General features: G+C 38.2%; 1 protein-coding gene across 5 annotated transcripts in view; it reads right to left on the bottom strand.

Annotated features, from left to right (window-relative positions):
- STYK1 (serine/threonine/tyrosine kinase 1) overlaps window positions 1-21,072 on the bottom strand; it is a 486,977-nt gene that overhangs the window by 58,555 nt on the left and 407,350 nt on the right. For all 5 annotated transcript variants that reach the window (XM_044079884.1, XM_044079883.1, XM_044079881.1 and 2 more), the window contains one exon: window positions 10,977-11,073. In XM_044079884.1, coding sequence (XP_043935819.1) covers window positions 10,977-11,073 — 97 coding nt within the window. The remainder of the gene's footprint in view (window positions 1-10,976; window positions 11,074-21,072) is intronic.

Raw genomic sequence — 21,072 nt, 5'->3', positions numbered from 1 at the left:
TATGGGCAACACAGGAAACTATACCACAGTCCGGAATTCAGCAAAACCTGAAATCTGGACTAATCTAGTTCAGCAAAGGCAGGAAAAGAGAATATTTTTTTTGTTTTGTTTTTTTCAGGAAACAGCAGAAAAATACACAGAAAACACTGTAAATGCTATAAACAGGCTACCGTACTTTAGTGTGTAGCCTACAACAGTTATACAATACAAAAACAACTTAAATTGATATAAAACAAGTGCAAAAACTGTAAAAAGCATAAGGCAAATGCAATTTAAACTTTTTAAAGCACAGATCAGTTAGAAATTTGTTAAGTTATTTTGACACTGCCTAACAATAAGGCAGAATAGGGGTGCTTATGCCTTTGCCAGTATCTGAAAGCCTAGAGAAGATAGGTACAGACCATCTCTGGCAAAACAGAGTGTCCTGATGACCATGTCTTCCCAGGCTGACAGATATTGGATCTCCTTGGATTAACACAAGAAGCTAAGCCAATTGTTAAAGTCAATCATGTTTTGTTTGTATTGTGGCATCATCCTTGGAGAAGGTAGAATGCTGCTTAAGGTTAGGCTTATACCTTCCTGTGACACACAGTCTGAAAGCTCAGTCATTTCTCTCTTCATATCTGAGGTACATCTCAAGTCACTTGCCCCCAAATGGACTATGACAGAGTCATACTGTATTTGTGGTTGAGTGACATCAATGCTTGAGTGACTTGATGAAAACGAGCATCTGACAGGCAGCTAACTGTAACCCACTCCTTATCTAGCCTGGTGAGGGGAACATCTATGTCTCACAATAGAGTCACTTATGACCGATACATTAGGTTTTGTGGTGTTATGCCTTAAGGGATTATTTGTTGAGACACTGGTGTGTGTGTATCATGTGTTGTGGATGTTTTTTGCATTGTTATGTATGTAAGTAGTTTCTGTTTGGGAGGCTTCTGATCTTTTGTTAAACTACTAGTGAGTACCTCTGCATATGTGGGTTTATGTGTCATGTTCTTATTCAGTGTGGGAAGTGTGTGTGTGTGTGTGTGTGTGTGTGTGTGTGTGTGTGTGTGTGTGTGTGTGTGTGTGTGTGTGTGTGTGTGTGTGTGTGTGCTGACAACCTGCTTGGCATTCAATTTTTCCTTATGTGAGAATCTTGCCTCCAATTTCATAGTGTAACTACATCTCGCACATAAAGTATTTATTTGTTACTGGAGTAAGTGGTTGTCAGTATACATGAGACAATTGCTACACTGTCTCAGGATGCCTATGTTTATCAGGCTGGCTAGAGAGATGATGGGAAACTGCCCACCCATGATAGCAGGCTCTTACTGTATGGGTTAATTTGACAAGACTGTGCTGGCAGCACTGAGACTACAAGAGGGACCTATACTTTGCATAGGCTATTGTTGATCAGTAAGGCAGCACTGCTTAGTGCACAACTAAGTTGCTTCTAGAGCAGCAGCAAAGCTTGGAAGACTTTCACTGACAGCTATTTAGGGAAAAACTGAGCTTCTAGGCTTTTGCGTCTACATGGGGACTGCTAACCACTGCTGACTAAAGAGCAGCATCATACAAACATGAGGCTTAAAAACTAGCAAAGAGAAACAAGTTTTAAGCTAACTACCAAGACAGAAGGAGTGTGCAGCTCTTTAGGAGCCTTCCCACAGCAAGTCCTCGAAACAGATCAACTCATCTTCCCACTGGCCATCTCTTCTTTTGAGCACCTCCTCCAAACAGAATCAAGAAAGCCACAAAAGTGCAAACATAGTGACTTACCTTGACAGTCTCCTGTAGAGGACTTTGATGCTGTAGGGGATACACATTGTTTACTGTCATCCAATAAAACCTAAAGTATGGGGAGTTCTTAGAATGTGTGCACTAGCTGAGGTGGCCTACTGAATGCACACCCTCCCCATATAGGAGAATAAAGAAGGCCTGTAGATATTTCTGTCAGTCCTTCTGGGTGGTTTCCCCCATGATGGACATTTTAAATGACATCACCAAAATAAGTTGGAAAAACCCTGACAGAGTGGCTCTAGTCCCTAAAAAGACTGACTGTTTCATTTGGTGTTCTAGAGAAAAGTTTGTTTAAACAAAGACTTCTAATCCTGAGATCTTAAATTCAGCAACAGCCTTGAAAAAGACTCTTACATCCCAGATCTTTACTGTCCATCTTGCAAATAGGGAGTCCCAACTGATGTATACATTTAGAAAGTGAGTTTTTGTCTCCACCACATTATCATGTAGACATGGTGGCTTTTGAAAGAGATTTACCAGTCAAAATGTTCCAGATACTATTGGTATTGATAGAAGGACTTCACTAAAGACATTAAGATGACATTTTTGCTATCACAGCAACCCTTCCTTGAATTATTGTCTGACTTGGTGCGGTTGCCTTCATATTTCTGCATCAAGCCACTTCATGTTGATAGATTGTTCTGCATCAGTATGAATGTTCTGCATCAGTATGAATTTTCTGAATATATGATCATTCATTTCTCATACTTCTCATCATTTTGAACAGCAAGAAAAAACACAATTTCAAAAAAAAAACAAAATAAAAAAAAAAAAAAACTAGACAAAAAAAACAAGACTATCCATGAAAAATATACATCATCCGATGGTGGTCCAAAGATAGTTTTGCACCATTGTCTATTTTTGGCAATTTGTCTATACCCTCAGTGATGTCTACCCTTCCAGTTTGATCCTATATAGATCTATCAGAGACTCCTTTTATCCCTCCTTTTTATGTACTTACCATAACAATATAAGAGTTAGGTCCATCAGTTAGGTCCATCATCCCCACCCTTTCCCCACCTTTAGGACCTTTCATGCATAGGACACCTCTTTCCTTCTCATTATAGTTTAGTTTCTGCACATCTGTTGGCATGTCTTCAGATGATCTGGAGAGACTAGATACTGTGGTGCATAATATAGGGGGAGGGAGGATGCTTAAAAGTTTTAAAAGTTTTCCAAGCAAAAGGTCCAAATCTTACTATATTTAGTAGTGCTGCTAGTACAGATTACTGTTACTACTGTTATAGATCTACTTTTACAGTAGTATACTTTATTTTTTATTTTAGTATTTTATTTTTTTTGGTGGAAAAGCAAAGAAAAAACATTAACAGTTATGAGAGTTTTCTGTTTGTTATTAATTTTGGTTACTGACTGAAACTGACTTTATCTCTGTACTGTATTCTTAAAAATGGAAATGAATGTTTGTCACACATAAACAAGCAGTTAAGTAGATATCTTGGGAGAATTCAGTTTTTTTTACACACGTGCGCATACATATGCATATATGCATGTGCTCACTCACATACACACACACACACACATATATATATATATATATATATATATATATATATATATATATATATATATGTGTGTGTTACAAATTATCTACACTGTCTTCAAAAGAAACCTCTGCAACTACCACAACCTGCTGAAATCAATGGGATAATATTACACTGTAGGAAACTGGTTTGTTCCATCTCCTGCCAAAATTAAGTACTTGGGGTAATACCTAATGAGACCCTTCTTTCTAAATTGCTTCAGCTGTTAAAAATGTAGTTATCTACTAGGGACCCTTTCAAGGCCACATACTTTTTTACCTACTGATACCTTATTTTTTCTAAATTATTATTCTCTTAACTTTTCTGTGTTATTTACGTTGTCATGGCAACACACACCAACTTGTAGCTGCCATTTGTAAATGAACCGTGATGCTAAATAACACCTGTTTTCACATTGAAAACTAAAGTGCACCTCAAGCCTGACATGTTTTGAATTAAAAATAAAAAAACAAAAAGCCATTACAGCTGTCGGCGAGGTTGTAAAGCACAGGTGTAACATGCAAATACAGATTTACTCTACTTTTTCATAAAAGAAATCACCTATGAGTTCTTACTGTAGACTTTCCTCTCCACATAACTGTTTAATATAATGATCATGAAGACCAGAAATGCCAGCCTGTATGTTGCTGCATCCTTCAGAAACTCTCTAGATCAGACTTGAATTACACTCCTTCAAAGATTGACATAAAAGTCTGTATATCTTCAGAAAACATTCCACTCTCACTTCACTGAGTAAATTACCTGTAATAATACAAAAGCATAGTACACCCTTCCTGGGTTTAGGAGTGAGAGCCAGTAGTCCTTGGCTGGGGTAGGCCTAATATCGACTTATGTGAGGCCTTAGGCTTAGGCCTGATGGCAACATCCACGTTAGTGCTGGGCTGTGTGCGGACAGCCAAATCTCAAGTTCAATGAACCAAAGCAATCTTCTGAGAATGAAAAAACTCTGGGCACCCCTTCTTCAGCTAGAGAGCAGTCTTTGGAAGCCAGAATCTATGAAGCAGCTCTGGATCCAACCAATGAGTTCATCCTTCAGGGACCCATTGGTGTATCAGACTCCAAACAGGTCTTGACAGAGGCCTGTGCCACAACCTCAGTCACTGGAGGGGACTGCAAAGGCGTTTCATCTTTTTCAGTGATAACGAGCCTTAGTGGACTGGTGGACAGTGAAAGACCATCACCCTGAACCCTAAGTCTTGGGTGCTTTTCCTTCTTATGCCTAGGGAGATCAACCTCAGCCAGACCGGCAGACGAAGTAATACACTAAGGCCCTGGTGGTCCACTAAAATGCTTAACTAAAATCCAAGCCTTCCAATTGATAGTTCTAATGTTAACGCAATCACAGAACCAACAGTTAGGTACAGCATGTTCTGGGTCCAAGCAAGTTGCAAAAAAGGAGTGAAAGTCCCAATGTGGATTACTAGTAGTGACAGCACTACTAGTAATCGATCAGTCATCTCCCCTGACTTTGTTCACAGCAGTAGCTGTAGTTGCTGTAACAAGTAGCTAATAATGCTACAAACTCACATACAGTTACATTGTGAGTACTAGAGAGGACTTTTTTCTCAAAGATATGATGCTGAGTCATGTTACTCTTTGTTGTTAATCAGGTGCTGCATTTACTGAACTAACTGCTTGAAGGTACTTCTGGATGTTCTTCATAGGCTGTGGGTGATTTTAAGCCTAGCCAACTATCCCATGTAAGAATCAAACCCTGCACCTTGTGTCTATAACGTAAACACCTTAGCCATTATGCCAACCTGCCAACTCCTACTGTTACAGTTATAACTAATGGGATTTCCAGCCAAGGAAGGCCTTGGCCAGCCTGACTACCAAATAATTTTCTCCTCCTCCTCCTAAAGCCAGTGGATGCCCTGACCAATGTTAAGACGTCAGGGTATAAAGTGAGTCAGCCAGTGCCATAACCTCAGTTCTTTCTTGCTGTTAGAGCCCAAAGCAAAGTACTACTCAATGTGTCAGTCAGTCTGCACTACAGAAAGAAGACATCTAAAGCTAAGTATCCCGTTGGGGAGCTTTTCATATGATCCTTGACTAATGTCAGAGAAAGTTAATAACAGTCTCCACACTGGCAAGCAGATACCACATCGGGACTTTCACTCCTTTTGTGCAACTTGCTTGGGCCCAGAACATGATGCATCTAACTTGGTTCTGTGCTTACTTTAACATTAGAACTATCAATTGGAAGGCTTGGATTTTAGTTAAGCATTTTAGTAGACCACCAGGGTCTTAGTGTATTGCTTTGTCTGCCGGTCTGGCTGAGGTTGATCTGATCTGAACTCAGGCCTATTAGCAGGACCTAGTTAGGTTGGCTGAGGATTTGATCAGCATAGTCAGATCCAGATGACTTTCACTCCCATATTCTGACCCTGAATCTTCTTCTGGTAAAAGAAAAAAGGGATATCACCCCCACCCCCCAAGGAGTCTTCTGATTTTTTTGATTCTAAAGATGATAATGATCAATCCACCTTTGAGGATGGTTTATCTATTGCTTCCTATGGGCATTCAGATTCTGATGAGAACCTTGCCTCAGTCTCTCTCCCTGAGAACAATTCTTTTGTAGAGACCCTATGTACTCTAAGGGAACACTTTAAATGAGGACAGGACTATTCACAATCCAAGAAGAAGAAGGTTAGAACATTTCTAAAACTCCCTGAGCATAAACCTCTTGCAATTCCTCTAATCTTAGAAGTGGAGGATGACATCTTGCTGGATTCTTCCTTACAGCCAGATCCACCCCCCCCCATCTCTCTGAAACCTGACAGATTTTACAGGCATATGTATTCCTACAGACACCGTTTCAAGAACCCTGTAGCAGACTCTGAAGTGGTGTCTCAGGGTCCTAAGGGAGATAAAGTTAGTGCTTCCAAAAATTCCCTGCCAACTGACAACAAAAGCAGAGCCTTGGACAGGTTTGGAAAGAAAGTATACACCTCTGCTGCTCTGGTCATGAGGGCTTTGAATTGCCAGTTTCATATGGTGAAGTATCAAGAAACCATTTTATATCAGATGAAGCAAAAATAGTGGAGATTGAAAATAATGCCCTCTCCAAGGAACTGCTGGACTTATGCAGTTCTTGGTTGCAAGTAGCCAAACACTCCTCACACTGTTGCTGTGATGCTCTGGAAGCTTCCAGCAGGGCAGCAGCTACAGGATCCAACATTAGAAGACCTGTCAAGCTGAGGGAACAGTCCCTCACTGAACATGTGAAATCCAGTCTCTTGGATGCTGTTTTGGGCAAAGATTTCCATTTTGGCCCCAAGGCTGAAGCTATACTTAAGAAGATGGAGGATAAAGTCAGGTCCATGCAAACAGTTAAGGACTTTTTTCAGGCTCAACCTCCTTGCTTCAGTCACAATTACTCTACCAAACACTGCTCCTTCCCAGCCTCCCAGTCTAAGCCTAGATAAAGGAGACCTCATAGGGAAATTAATCAAAGGCAGTGCCAGCATCCCAGACAGTCACAAGCAGATTCCCTTAGGCCTGTGGGATCTCACAAACAAGGACCTAGCAGGAAGCAATCATAACTCTCCAATGACACTACCTTTCCTCTTCCCCTACACTCCCACTCCTTCCTCCCTATCCCTTCTTCAGCTAGGAGGATATCTGTCCTTCTGAAAGAATTTGGACTGTCATTACCAGTGTTCTGTGGGTACTGAAAACCATGCAAAGAGGTTATAAAATCCACTTCAAACAACTTCTAACTTGATCAGATTTCCTGGATAGTCCAGCAAACCAACAAACAGTGGTCTTAAATCAAATACAGCTCCTGGGCACCCAAGGTTCAATGGAGCCAGTACCAAACACATTACATGGAAAAGGGTTTTACTCAAGGCTTTTCCTAGTCACCAGGATAGAGGGTACCTGAAGGTCAATTTTAGACCTGTCAGGGCTCAGAGTCTTGCAGGTACCAAAATTCAACATCCATTCCTAGCCCTTCAAAAATTCCCTCCCATGATTTCACTCAACACATACATGGTAACCTTAGATCTAAAGAATGCATACCTCCACATCGCCATAGAAAAATCTTACAGGAGGTTCTTAAACTTCAGAGCAGGTGTGAAGCACAGTCAGTTCTCTGCTCTGCTCTTTGGCTTGTCTACTGCACCCAGGGTTTTCACAAAATGCCTAGCCTCAGCGATAACCTTCTTCAGGTCAAAGGGGATTCAGATTTACCACTACTTAGGTGACTGCCTCATTCAGGCAACAGATCTAGAAAAACTCAAAGTGGATCTACTTTGCACCCTAGATGCCCTGACTTCACTGGGGTTCACAATTAATACATCAAAGTCCCAAACCATCCCTATAAACAGGATTGTCTTTCTGCGGCTTTGTTGGACTCCTCACTTCAGACATTATCTTTCGAATTCTGTACTTCCCAAAGCTCCTTCTCAGGAACTACCTTACAGCCAGAGATTTCTTCAGAGCCATGGGATACATGCCCTCTTGCATCCTCATGATCCCCCTGACCAGACTCCATATGAGAAAGTTGCAGTGGTACCTCAGAAATGTGTAGTATCAACATTCTCAATCCCTCATCTTCAGTGTAAAGCTTCTCCCTTGTCTCAGGAAGGAGTTTACCTGGTGGGCCCAAGCATGCTCCCTCAATCCGCGCCTTCCCTTCAGGTCCATCCAGAAGGACCAAACTCTGACCCAAGATAGCCTGGGGTCCCACTACAACAATTTACAGACTCAGGGCAGATGGAACTCTCAGTTCAAGTACAAACACATCAACCTAAAAGAACTGATGGCAGTCCAAACAGGTCTGATTGCCTTCAAAGACCAATGGAAACCAAGAGTACTCCTAGTGAAGATAGACAACACCGTGGTTATGTGGTACAACACAAGTGGAGGGGGAACTCACTCTTACCTCTTTGTTACCTAGCCATGGACCTCTGGGAAATGGAAAGCTCACTATGTCTGCACCTCATGGCATAGTACCTAACAGGAGAAGCCAATCAAATGGTAAATCACCTAAGCAGGAGCCTGTCAGACCCTTACAAGTGGCATCTGCATTGGGAGGTTTTTCTCAGCATAGCCAAAGAATGGGATGTGCTAGAGGCAGACCTTTTTGCCATAAAAGAAAATGCTTAATTGAAAAACTTTACTCATAGAAAAAAACATGGTCAGTTTGGAATCAGATGCCTTCTCCTTCCCATGGACAGGCCTAAGCCTCTGTCTCTGTGCCTTTCTCCATATCCTTGCTCCCCAAGGCACTGTGGAACATAAGAGAAGAAGGGCCAAGGGTCATTCTAATAGCCCAGACTGATCAAAACAGCACTGGTATCCTCTAATGCTTAGTCTAAGCAAGAGGGGAACCATGGCTGTAGCCTCAATGAGTGGACTTATTAACAGAGAACAAAGGCACCATCATACACCCCAACTTGGACACTCCCATATTGACAGCTTATATGATACCTTGACAATCTGGAGAGGGGAGGTCAACCCTTGACAAACGGGCCCTGGACATTCTAAAAGAGGCCAGGAGACCTAGCACAAGAAAATCTTACTCTGCTAAATGGAAGAGATTCACTGTATGGTCAGACAAAAGGGACAGAGCACTCTTCAAGCTCAGATGCTTCTGATGCCTTCATACTTATCAGAACATTTTGACAAAGGGCTTTCTTATTCTTCTATTAAAATTCATGCTTCAGTATTTTCAACTTATCTACCTGTTCAACTCCCTCTCTTTTCTCATCCTCTCATGAAATAGTTGCTGAGAGGCATTATCCACATTAGACCCCCCCCAGGAACCCTCCAGTTCCCCAGTGGGATCTTTTATTGTTATTATTTTTGAGAAGTTAATCCTCCCACATTTCGAACCAGCTGCCTCCACAGGCATCAAGTTCCTGACCTGGAAGACAGCCTTCCTGTTAGCCATTACTTCAGCTAGAAGGGTTTGAAAGCTTCAAGTGCTTATGTGTGTGGAATCTTTCATCACCTTCCACCTTCCCCCTTCCCTGAGTCTCTCTAAGGACCAACCCCCTCTTTTATGTCTAAAATGGTTGTAGTGATCTCTTTAAACCAGACCATCCACTTGCCTACCTCCTTTCCTAACCTCAAAACAAGGGAGAAAGAATCCTCCATACCTTGGATGTGCACAGGCAACTGTGTTACTACTTGGACAAAACAAAGAATGTCAGGAAATCTGACCAGCTTTTTGTGGCCTCTTTCTGTAGCACTAAGGGGAGACCAGTTTTTAAATAAACCTTCTCCAAATGGATCTCCCAGTGCATCTTATTCTGCTACAGCCAACATGGAATGAAGCCTCCAGATCCTGTGAGGCCACATTCCACTAAGACTATTGCTACATCTACAGCCTTTCTTAAAGGGGATCCACTATGCACATTTTGGAAGCCACTACTTGGTTCTTTGTGCGTACCTTCACCAAACATTATTACCTTTCAGGCTTCTTCAAGTCCAGAGAGGAGTTTGCTACTGCCATCCTGCAAAGCATCCTTTCTACTCCATAAATTTTCCACCCACCTTCCTTTCAGCTTTGGAAGTCATCCCATGAAATTATGACTGCAGCAATGAAACACTAAAAACATATTAAAGTTGTGTACACTTACCATAGATGTTTGAGTGATTTAACTTACCATAAATGTAGATGTTTGAGTGTTTTAACTTACCACAAATGTAGATGTTTGAGTGTTTTAACTTACCACAAATGTAGATGTTTGAGTGTATTCATTTTTGCAGTATTCTTTCCCTCCCTCCTTCCCCTCTTGCACCATAGGATTGGGGTGGATATTCTTCTCTCTTACTTCCAGATTGCTCCCTCCTCCTCCACTATACATACTCTGGAGTTTCTGAGCTTAGGTCTCTGGCCTTAGGAACCTATTAGAGGGGCTCCTATGTGATGAGGACAAGAAAGCACTGAGGTTATGGTGCTGGCTGACTCCCTTTTTTTCCCCAGTCTTCTTGACTTCAGTCAGGGCCTCAGCAGGCCTCAAGGAGGAGAAGAAAATTATCTGGTACTTGACCCTGCCAAGGGCTTCCACAGCAGGAAATCCCATCAGTTTTGACTGCCACATTGAATACACTCAAAAATCTACATTTATGGTAAGTGTACATAACTGTATTTTTTCTGATTATATCATTAGGTTCTTTTTGTGGTGAAAATAGTCCTCTACCCAGTACAAAGACATTTAAATAAATAATTAAAATAAATTAGTGTGATATATATGTCTGCGTGTATATTTTTAAGTGGTAAGATATGATATGAGTAAGTCTGCATACTGAAGTTAGGTAAGGGGTGTGGTGTGTAGAGGATGTACACCAAAAAAATAAGAAATATATTACCTTACAGTGGTTTTTTCTGATTATATCATTAGGTTCTTTTTGTGGTGAAAATAGTCCTCTACCCAGTACAAAGACATTTAAATAAATAATTAAAATAAATTAGTGTGATATATATATATATATATATATATATATATATATATATATATATATATATATATATATATACATTTTCTGTCTACATATGTCTGCGTGTATATTTTTAAGTGGTAAGATATGATATGAGTAAGTCTGCATACTGAAGTTAGGTAAGGGGTGTGGTAGACGAGATGTCTACACCAAAATATTAAGAATATCCCTTACAGTGTGGTTCCACAGGTTGGTGGTCGCTTTATTCTGTGTCCTCTCTGAAGGAACTGAAGAATTTGTCTTGGAGGAATGTCAGGATACGGTGGAGCTCCTAAGAATGAAAATAAAAAAGGTTACCTTATCAGTGTATCCATTTCTGCTGCCCCTACATTGGAGGCACAATTACAAAATCACATCCAGCATCTTGCTAATTTTTGTACCACTTGCCAGTACAAGGTACCAGAATTTTAATGTTCAAAAATTAAATCAAATTTATTAAAAAGCTTAAACCTAGGCATGTTTGAATAATTATTAACCATAACACATTTGTATAGCTGCTAGACTTTCAAAAATGTGATACCAGAAGAAGGTAAAGACAATAAAATCTAAGAATATGTGTGACATTAAAAGTAGTATTGAAATTGCATGTTAAAAATGAGTCCAATGGAAAATATTTATGACCCAAAAACAGGTTCACTTGGAGAGACCAAATAAGGGTCAGAAACCGTAAAATAATCCACTTTATTCACGCCAGATCAACTGATACGTTTTCGACACAGATAAACTGATTAACGCCAGATAAACTGATACGTTTTCGACACAGAAAAACCGTCTTCTTCAGAAAATACCAGCTGCCACTATCTAAACACACTATATATAACCTATCTAATAAATTAATTAATTAATTATCCAATTAAATTTTTTTTTTTTTTTGAAAAAAGTCTGTTGAATACACAAAATTGAAAAAATGCCCATTTCAAATAACATAACTATAAAAATGTAAACAATAATATACATGATGAACAAAATATTGCTTAATATTATCTAATAGTAATATTATTCAAACCATAAAATAATAAAAAATGTTTAAAAGATTGTTATTAAAAAATACACCAAATCATTACTTGAAATCCCTCTAACATTGATGTACTTACTGCCACCGTGTGGATTTTTTTTACAAATTACATCAAAGTTTTGCTGCTCTGAGCTTAAGTACAGAAGTGATAGACAAGAAGTCATTTAAACCAGGGGGTTTTGTAGATTCCAAAACAATCTGCCAAAACAACTCCCTGTATTCCAATCTGGCTTCCCACATACCACCCCTTATAGCCTTAGAACCAATTTCTAATACAAAAAAAGAATAAGTAGCTTGTGGACAATCAGTGATGTGGCGATACAAAGCATTGTTACCGTTTTGTTTTTTAATTTCGTAAAAATGTTCATACATACGACATTTCAATTTTCTTTCAGTTTTCCCAACGTAAAAGGATGTGCATTGATTACAAGTAACAATATAAACAACCCCTTGGGTGTTGCAGTTGGAATAACTTTTACTGAAAATTTGCCTATCTCTTGCTGGAATATATAGATTGTTTTTATTGACTATGTGAGAACATTGTGAACAAGCGCCACATTTGAAAGTACCCTTGTTCCGTGACCCCCCCGTCTTTGCCACAAGGTCCACCAAACTCAAATAGTTGCTTAAAATTCAAGTCCTTATGGTAAATAAATTTCAAAGGTTGATTACCCATTAAACCCAAATCTGAAATTTCAACAAATCTTTTCCATTCTCTAGTGATAACTTCCTTAATAACCCTAGAATCACCTGTATAATCTAAAATGTATGCTTGTTCCCAATTGTTGGTCTTGTTGTTCACCACCTCATTGTCCATGGGCCCTTCAATAACCTTCCCTAAAATGGGGGCAAATCTGCCTTTTCTCCCTTCAAGGACCACCTCAAAAACTTCCTGCATTAAATCTAGTGGGTAACCCCTCTCCCCAAACATGTCCATGACTTTTTTACACTCAACAAGAAATTATTCATCATTTGAGGTCATTCTACTCACCCTAACAAGCTGTCCCTTAACCAGGTTCTTTTTCTGGTAAAAAGGGTGACCACTTTTAAAGTGTAAGTAAGCATTAGAAAAGGTTTCTTTGCGATGTATTTTGGATGAAAACCCTTGACCTACTTTACTTAAAGAAACATCCAGATATGTTAATGTCTGTGAATTGAAAGTATAAGTAAAATCCAAGAAGTTTGTAGAACTCTTTATATAGTCCAAAAATTCAAAAAAATTTTCTTGGGAATCAATCCAAAAAATACAAATGTCGTCAAGAAACCTTTTATACAAACACCAACAACTGGAAAAAGGACTGTGTAAAACAAACAATTCCTCCCACCTTGTTAAAACAATGTTTGCATATGTGGGGGCACATTTGGCCCCCATAGCAACTCCTTTTGTTTGCTTAAAAAATTCCCCCTGAAAGTACATGAAATTGTTTTTTAGAATGGTCTCCATAAACAAAAGACAGTTCCTAAAGTCATTTTGGGAAAATAAAGTACTTTCTCTCATACTGTCTTCTAACCATTGAAGTCCTATGTCATGGGGAATAGAGCCAAACAAATCCACAACATCCAAGGTTATAAATAAAATGTTAGGGGAAAATAAATGGGATTGAACTGACCTAAGAAAATCCCATGAGTCTTTGAGCACTGCTTCACCCCTATAAGAAAGTTGCTTAAGTTTGTCATCTACAAATTTAGCCAATGATGTAGTGACTGATCCCTCAGAAGAAACAATAACTCGTAAAGGGGGGTCCGTTGAATCCTTATGCACTTTTGGTATACCAAACACTGAGGGGACTTTAGGATGTAGGTTAATCAAAAAATTATACAGATCCCTAGTAATAGAGCCTTCTAGTAATAAATCATTGAGCAACAAACTGATTTTGGAATTTGCTATATTAACTTCATTGATCGAAGCTCTTGAATATTTGGTAGTATCATAAAGCATATCTTTCATCTTGGATTCATATAATATAGTGTCCATAAGGACCGTTCCACCCCCTTTATCTGGTTGCATAATTCTGATGTGACTATTATTCTTAAGTTCGTTTAATAATTTTCTCTCTTCATAAGGTAAATTGGGGAAAATTCTATGTTGGACTACCGTATCTCTGATTTCCCTCTCTAACACATTCTCCAAATTTCTCAATTGTGGATGTAAAGGGGGGTTAATTGTACTTTTTTTCTTTAGGGAAATTGTACTGGAAGGTTCATTGTGGATGTCATGAAATAATAAAGCCAAATTCTTTTTCCTTAAAAATAACTTTAAATCTAATATGGACCTTGGTATACTAGCTTTCCTTACCGGAATGAACTTGAATCCTTTGGAAAACAGTTTAAAATTTTCCAAATTAACTGACAAGCTACTAAAATTAAATATTTTGTAATTATTAAATTCAAAAATATTCCCTTGTTGAACTATTTCAGAATTTGTATCAAAAAAATTGGTCATTTGTAGTTCGGTCTACGGTTGTAAAAATTGTGATAGACCGGATTCTTTTTGCGAATCCTGTCGGATCGTTGCAACGGGGGTGGATAATCTAAAGGGAACCTTTCCTCATTTTCATAGAAAACCTCATGTCTATCATGTTTGAGCTCATTTTCAAGTAAATCGGTCCGTTGATTGTTTGTGTTGAGGGAAACTTCTTTAGACCAAGAATTAAATGGTCTGGGTTTTGGATAGGCTGTACCCGCCTTGTAATCTCTAAGATCTCTTGCCAATTTGGCTTGCTTTCTTTTCATGTTGGCAATACATCTTGTCTCAATTTCTGAAAAAATGTCAAAATACAATTTTTTTTCTGTTTCAACAGAAAAAAGAAGATCGTTAATAATACTAGTATTAATACGTTCAATTTGTTCAAGAGTGACAACCCTAACTCTCTCGTTCTCCCTAAGTATTGCTCTAACCACTTCCAAGCCGTAATTATCAAATATTTTTAATAGTTCTGCATGAAGCCCTCAACTACTTTATTGGGAAATTTACTGATTCTAAGCCCCTTAGGGACAACTTTTTTGTCTAAACATTCCCTAAGGAATGTACAATCACAACCCAAGCGTTTGTATTTTTCTAGATAAAAATATAAATCATCCAGGTTCTCCTTATAAGTTTTAACAACATAGTCACTCTGTCTAGAACCTGAAGAAACTCCGTTAAAAGAATAATTTTTGTCCACAAAGGCTTGAAAGTCAAAAGCTTGGGAAAATGAGGAAAAGTCACCTTGATTAGAATGAGAACCAGGGCCATTCTTGTTGACCTGTTGTCCTTGGTCCCTCTCACGAGAAACCGAAGTGGTAGCAAGTAAGAGACGAGGAAAATCTGTAAAATCCTCATTCGAATGTAGCTTGAGTCTGTTAGAGCTTCCAGAACCAGTTGTTGTTTGTTGCGGACCCGTTGTAACCTTGTTCCAGGACCTATGCAATTGCTGAGAGCCTGTGTTGGAGCCGGAAGCAAGAAACACAATGGATTGGCAGGCTGGTGTCAGTAGTTCAACCAACTGGGAAAGTTGGCCAGTAACTTTCCTCAATTCACCTTTCTCGTCGTAATTACGTAGTTGGTGATCGGTTTCCCCCCCTGGAGCCTCTGCCATCTTGAACAAAAACTGTAACCAACAAACAAAGATGGTAGCGAACCGAAAAAAAACTAAAACCCAAAAACAGGTTCACTTGGAGAGACCAAATAAGGGTCAGAAACCGTAAAATAATCCACTTTATTCACGCCAGATCAACTGATACATTTTCGACACAGATAAACTGATTAACGCCAGATAAACTGATACGTTTTCGACATAGAAAAACCGTCTTCTTCAGAAAATACCAGCTGCCACTATCTAAACACACTATATATAACCTATCTAATAAATTAATTAATTAATTATCCAATTAAAATTTTTTTTGAAAAAAGTCTGTTGAATACACAAAATTGAAAAAAATGCCCATTTCAAATACCATAACTATAAAAATGTAAACAATAATATACATGATGAACAAAATATTGCTTAATATTATTTAATAGTAATATTATTCGAACCATAAAATAATAAAAATGTTTAAAAGATTGTTATTAAAAAATACACCAAATCATTACTTGAAATCCCTCTAACATTGATGTACTACTGCCACCGTGTGGATTTTAGAGATTACAAGGCGGGTACGGCCTATCCAAAACCCAGACCATTTAATTCTTGGTCTAAAGAAGTTTCCCTCAACACAAACAATCAACGGACCGATTTTCTTGAAAATGAGCTTGAACATGATAGACATGAGGTTTTTTATGAAAATGAGGAAAGGTTCCCTTTAGATTATCCACCCCCGTTGCGACGATCCGACAGGATTCGCAAAAAGAATCCAGTCTATCACAATTTTTACAACCGCAGACCGAACTATTACAAACACAAGGTGCAGGGTTTGAATCTCACAAAGGATAATTGACTAGGCTTAAAATGGATCGCAAGGGGAGTAAGCCTAGTACTAATCTATGAACCTATGAACCTATGAACAAATGGCCAATTTTTTTGATACAAATTCTGAAATAGTTCAACAAGGGAATATTTTTGAATTTAATAATTACAAAATATTTAATTTTAGTAGCTTGTCAGTTAATTTGGAAAATTTTAAACTGTTTTCCAAAGGATTCAAGTTCATTCCGGGAAGGAAAGCTAGTATACCAAGGTCCATATTAGATTTAAAGTTATTTTTAAGGAAAAATAATTTGACTTTATTATTTCATGACATCCACAATGAACCTTCCAGTACAATTTCCCTAAAGAAAAAAAGTACAATTAACCCCCCTTTACATCCACAATTGAGAAATTTGGAGAATGTGTTAGAGAGGGAAATCAGAAAATTTTCCCCAATTTACCTTATGAAGAGAGAAAATTATTAAACGAACTTAAGAACAATAGTCACATCAGAATTATGCAACCAGATAAAGGGGGTGGAACGGTCCTTATGGACACTATATTATATGAATCCAAGATGAAAGATATGCTTTATGATACTACCAAATATTCAAGAGCTTCGATCAATGAAGTTAATACAGCAAATTCCAAAATCAGTTTGTTGCTCAATGATTTATTACTAGAAGGCTCTATCACTAGGGATCTGTATAATTTTTTGATTAACCTACATCCTAAAGTCCCCTCAGTGTTTGGTATACCAAAAGTGCATAAGGATTCAACAGACCCCCCTTTACGAGTTATTGTTTCTTCTGAGGGATCAGTCACTACATCATTGGCTAAATTTGTAGATGACAAACTTAAGCAACTTTCTTATAGGGGTGAAGCAGTGCTCAAAGACTCATGGGATTTTCTTAGGTCAGTTCAATCCCATTTATTTTCCCCTAACATTTTATTTATAACCTTGGATGTTGTGGATTTGTTTGGCTCTATTCCCCATGACATAGGACTTTAATGGTTAGAAGACAGTATGAGAGAAAGTACTTTATTTTCCCAAAATGACTTTAGGAACTGTCTTTTGTTTATAGAGACCATTCTAAGAAACAATTTCATGTACTTTCAGGGGGAATTTTTTAAACAAACAAAAGGAGTTGCTATGGGGGCCAAATGTGCCCCCACATATGCAAACATTGTTTTAACAAGGTGGGAGGAATTGTTTGTTTTACACAGTCTTTTTTCCAGTTGTTGGTGTTTGTATAAAAGGTTTCTTGACGACATTTGTATTTTTTGGATTGATTCCCAAAAAATATGTTTTGAATTTTTGGACTATATAAAGAGTTCTACAAACTTCTTGGATTTTACTTATACTTTCAATTCACAGACATTAACATATCTGGATGTTTCTTTAAGTAAAGTAGGTCAAGGGTTTTCATCCAAAATACATCGCAGAGAAACCTTTTATAATGCTTACTTACACTTTAAAAGTGGTCACCCTTTTTACCAGAAAAAGAACCTGGTTAAGGGACAGCTTGTTAGGGTGAGTAGAATGACCTCAAATGATGAAGAATTTCTTGTTGAGTGTAAAAAAGTCATGGACATGTTTGGGGAGAGGGGTTACCCACTAGATTTAATGCAGGAAGTTCTTGAGGTGGTCCTTGAAAGGAGAAAAGGCAGATTTGCCCCCATTTTAGGGAAGGTTATTGAAGGGCCCATGGACAATGAGGTGGTGAACAACAAGACCAACAATTGGGAACAAGCATACATTTTAGATTATACAGATGATTCTAGGTTTATTACGGAAGTTATCACTAGAGAATGGAAAAGATTTGTTGAAATTTCAGATTTGGGTTTAATGGGTAATCAACCTTTGAAATTTATTTACCATAAGGACTTGAATTTTAAGCAACTATTTGAGTTTGGTGGACCTTGTGGCAAAGACAGGGGGTCACGGAACAAGGGTACTTTCAAATGTGGCGCTTGTTCACAATATTCTCACATAGTCAATAAAAACAATATTCCAGCAAGAGATCGGCAAATTTTCAGTAAAAGTTATTCCAACTGCAACACCCAAGGGGTTGTTTATATTGTTACTTGTAATCAATGCACATCCTTTTACATTGGGAAAACTGAAAGAAAATTGAAATGTCGTATGTATGAACATTTCTACGAAATTAAAAAACATAACGGTAACAATGCTTTGCATCGCCACATCACTGATTGTCCACAAGCTACTTATTCTTTTTTTGTATTAGAAATTGTTTCTAAGGATATAAGGGGTGGTATGTGGGAAGCCAGATTGGAATACATGGAGTTGTTTTGGCAGATTGTTTTGGAATCTACAAAACCCCCTGGTTTAAATGACTTCTTGTCTATCACTTCTGTACTTAAGCTCAGAGCAGCAAAACTTTGATGTAATTTGTAAAAAAATCCACACGGTGGCAGTAGTACATCAATGTTAGAGGGATTTCAAGTAATGATTTGGTGTATTTTTTAATAACAATCTTTTAAACATTTTTTATTATTTTATGGTTCGAATAATATTACTATTAGATAATATTAAGCAATATTTTGTTCATCATGTATATTATTGTTTACATTTTTATAGTTATGTTATTTGAAATGGGCATTTTTTCAATTTTGTGTATTCAACAGACTTTTTTCAAAAAAAAAAAAAAATTAATTGGATAATTAATTAATTAATTTATTAGATAGGTTATATATAGTGTGTTTAGATAGTGGCAGCTGGTATTTTCTGAAGAAGACGTTTTTTTCTGTGTCAAAAACGTATCAGTTTTTCTGGCGTTAATCAGTTTATCTGTGTCGAAAATGTATCAGTTGATCTGGCATGAATAAAGTGGATTATTTTATGGTTTCTGACCCTTTTTTGGTCTCTCCAAGTGAACCTGTTTTTGGGTTTTAGTTTTTTTCGGTTCACTACCATCTTTGTTTGTTGGAAAATATTTATGAGATAAAAAAGTTTTAAGGCATCTCTTAAACTGTTTCACTGACAGTTCAACCTTAACAGGGAAAGTGGTAAATTCCAAGATAGGCGGCACAAGACAGAAGGAATTTTTCCTTGACTGCTCTAGACAGAATTCTGTAATCACTAGCAGCCAGGAGAGGTGGAGACAGGATCTTATAGTCACATTTTAAAGCTACTAATCAAGTTGTGCAGTAGTGGTGTAAGACAGAAGTCAACCCCCTTTAAAAACATGCTACTACATCTACACCAATGGAAGTTGACCCATATCCCCATTATGCAGCTCCGAGTAAAAGGTGTTCTTAGGGTGATAAAAAGAAGCTTTAGTGAAAGTTGACATTCAGCCACTTAGTGTCAACTGATCATACAAAAAACATATTTGGACTTCTTATTTAAGACACAATTCTGACCTAGTTAAACATTTATTTATTTAAGTTTATATATCCTTTGTTGACCATGTTAGCCCTACTAGGCTAGTAGCCTCTTTTCAGGGGAGACCCAAGGTAGTATTTATACCACTAGGGGAAATTTGGCCAGGGCATCTGCAACTTCCCTTATTCTTTTCGATTTGTGCCTTGGGATCTTTTACATGCATCTGAGCTACAACCAACACAGGCATATGAGACCTCAGTTTAATGCCTCATCAGAAGGATGGCACATTCAGAAGTATAGCACCTCCCTTACGCTGCACTGTTGGCAATTGCTCTATCTGATGTGGGAATAGAACCTACAGCCTTGTGCACCAAAAATTAGTGTGCTTCCTGTTGCACCACCAACACTATCCATAGTTAGTAAAAAGAGAAAGGCCAAGAGCAGTGGAAGATTTTAAGTTGCACGAATGATCATAAGTTCTGTTTTACCTGCACTGAGCTTAAGGCAGCTATCCTTCATGCAGCTAAGGATAGCATCTAGAGCATCTTTTAATGTGACTAGGGCAGACAAGAAGTTCCTGAGGAAAGGAGAGCTGTAACTTGGTATTGTTCTCAGCAGTGATAACTCAAACCCCACCTTCAAATGACATTCCATAAAGTAAGTCGTAGACTGCTGTGAGGGGAAAGGTATGTTTATTTTTCCCTGTATTGCTTTTTTGTATTTTGTATATTGCAGTATTTTTCATTACAGTGTTTTAATTGTATTGTTTTCCATATTTAAACTAGGAAAGGAACCAAAACTTGAGTCACAGAAGTTAGATTTCCCCATCTTCCCACCCTACTGTTTCATTCTGAAACTCATCTGTCTCTAGTTATCTGCACCTTATATTAATTTGAGCACATAATTCCTTCCCTCTCCTCTTTCATTGGCTGTTGTATGCACAACATTACCATTTTGTCAAGTCACTCCCCTCACACTATTTAAATATATTTTCCTCCCACTATATTCCATAGTGCCTGAATACTGTGTCTACCCCCATCAAATTGGTCTTACTGTTAAAATTAGTGTCTCCTCTCCCTCCTTAGACTGCTAAAGACTGAGTTACCCTATTTTATATCTTCCTAACTGTGTAGCATGTACTGCAATTCTTAAACCATTAACCAACCCATTTTTTAAATCTGCAACATCTGGGACAAGTCTACCAATCAGTGGAGAGCCTATGTTATGCTTTTCAATAACCATCTTGGGTTTAATGCTTCTTTTTGCATCTAGTGAGGAGAAGAAGCACACATACATTTACTAGGAGTCATCTTGGGGTTAGTGCTACTGTTTTACTCCTGGCAAGAGAAGGAGCAGAGGGTCATTGATTCCTGGATTTCTCTCACTGTGCATTATGTGTATGTGTGTGTGTGTGGGGGACTTTCCTGATTAGTCTGTTTGCTATCCAGGGTATCTACCAGTAGAAAGACTACAACAAGCCTGTAGACCCCTACAACATCTAGGACAAGACAGCTGATT

Source organism: Protopterus annectens, chromosome 8.part0, assembly GCF_019279795.1.
Source record: "Protopterus annectens isolate FY-2018-M chromosome 8.part0, PAN1.0, whole genome shotgun sequence".
In the NCBI taxonomy this organism is placed as follows: Eukaryota; Metazoa; Chordata; order Ceratodontiformes; family Protopteridae; genus Protopterus; species Protopterus annectens.
This window is presented reverse-complemented; position numbering and strand designations above follow the sequence as displayed.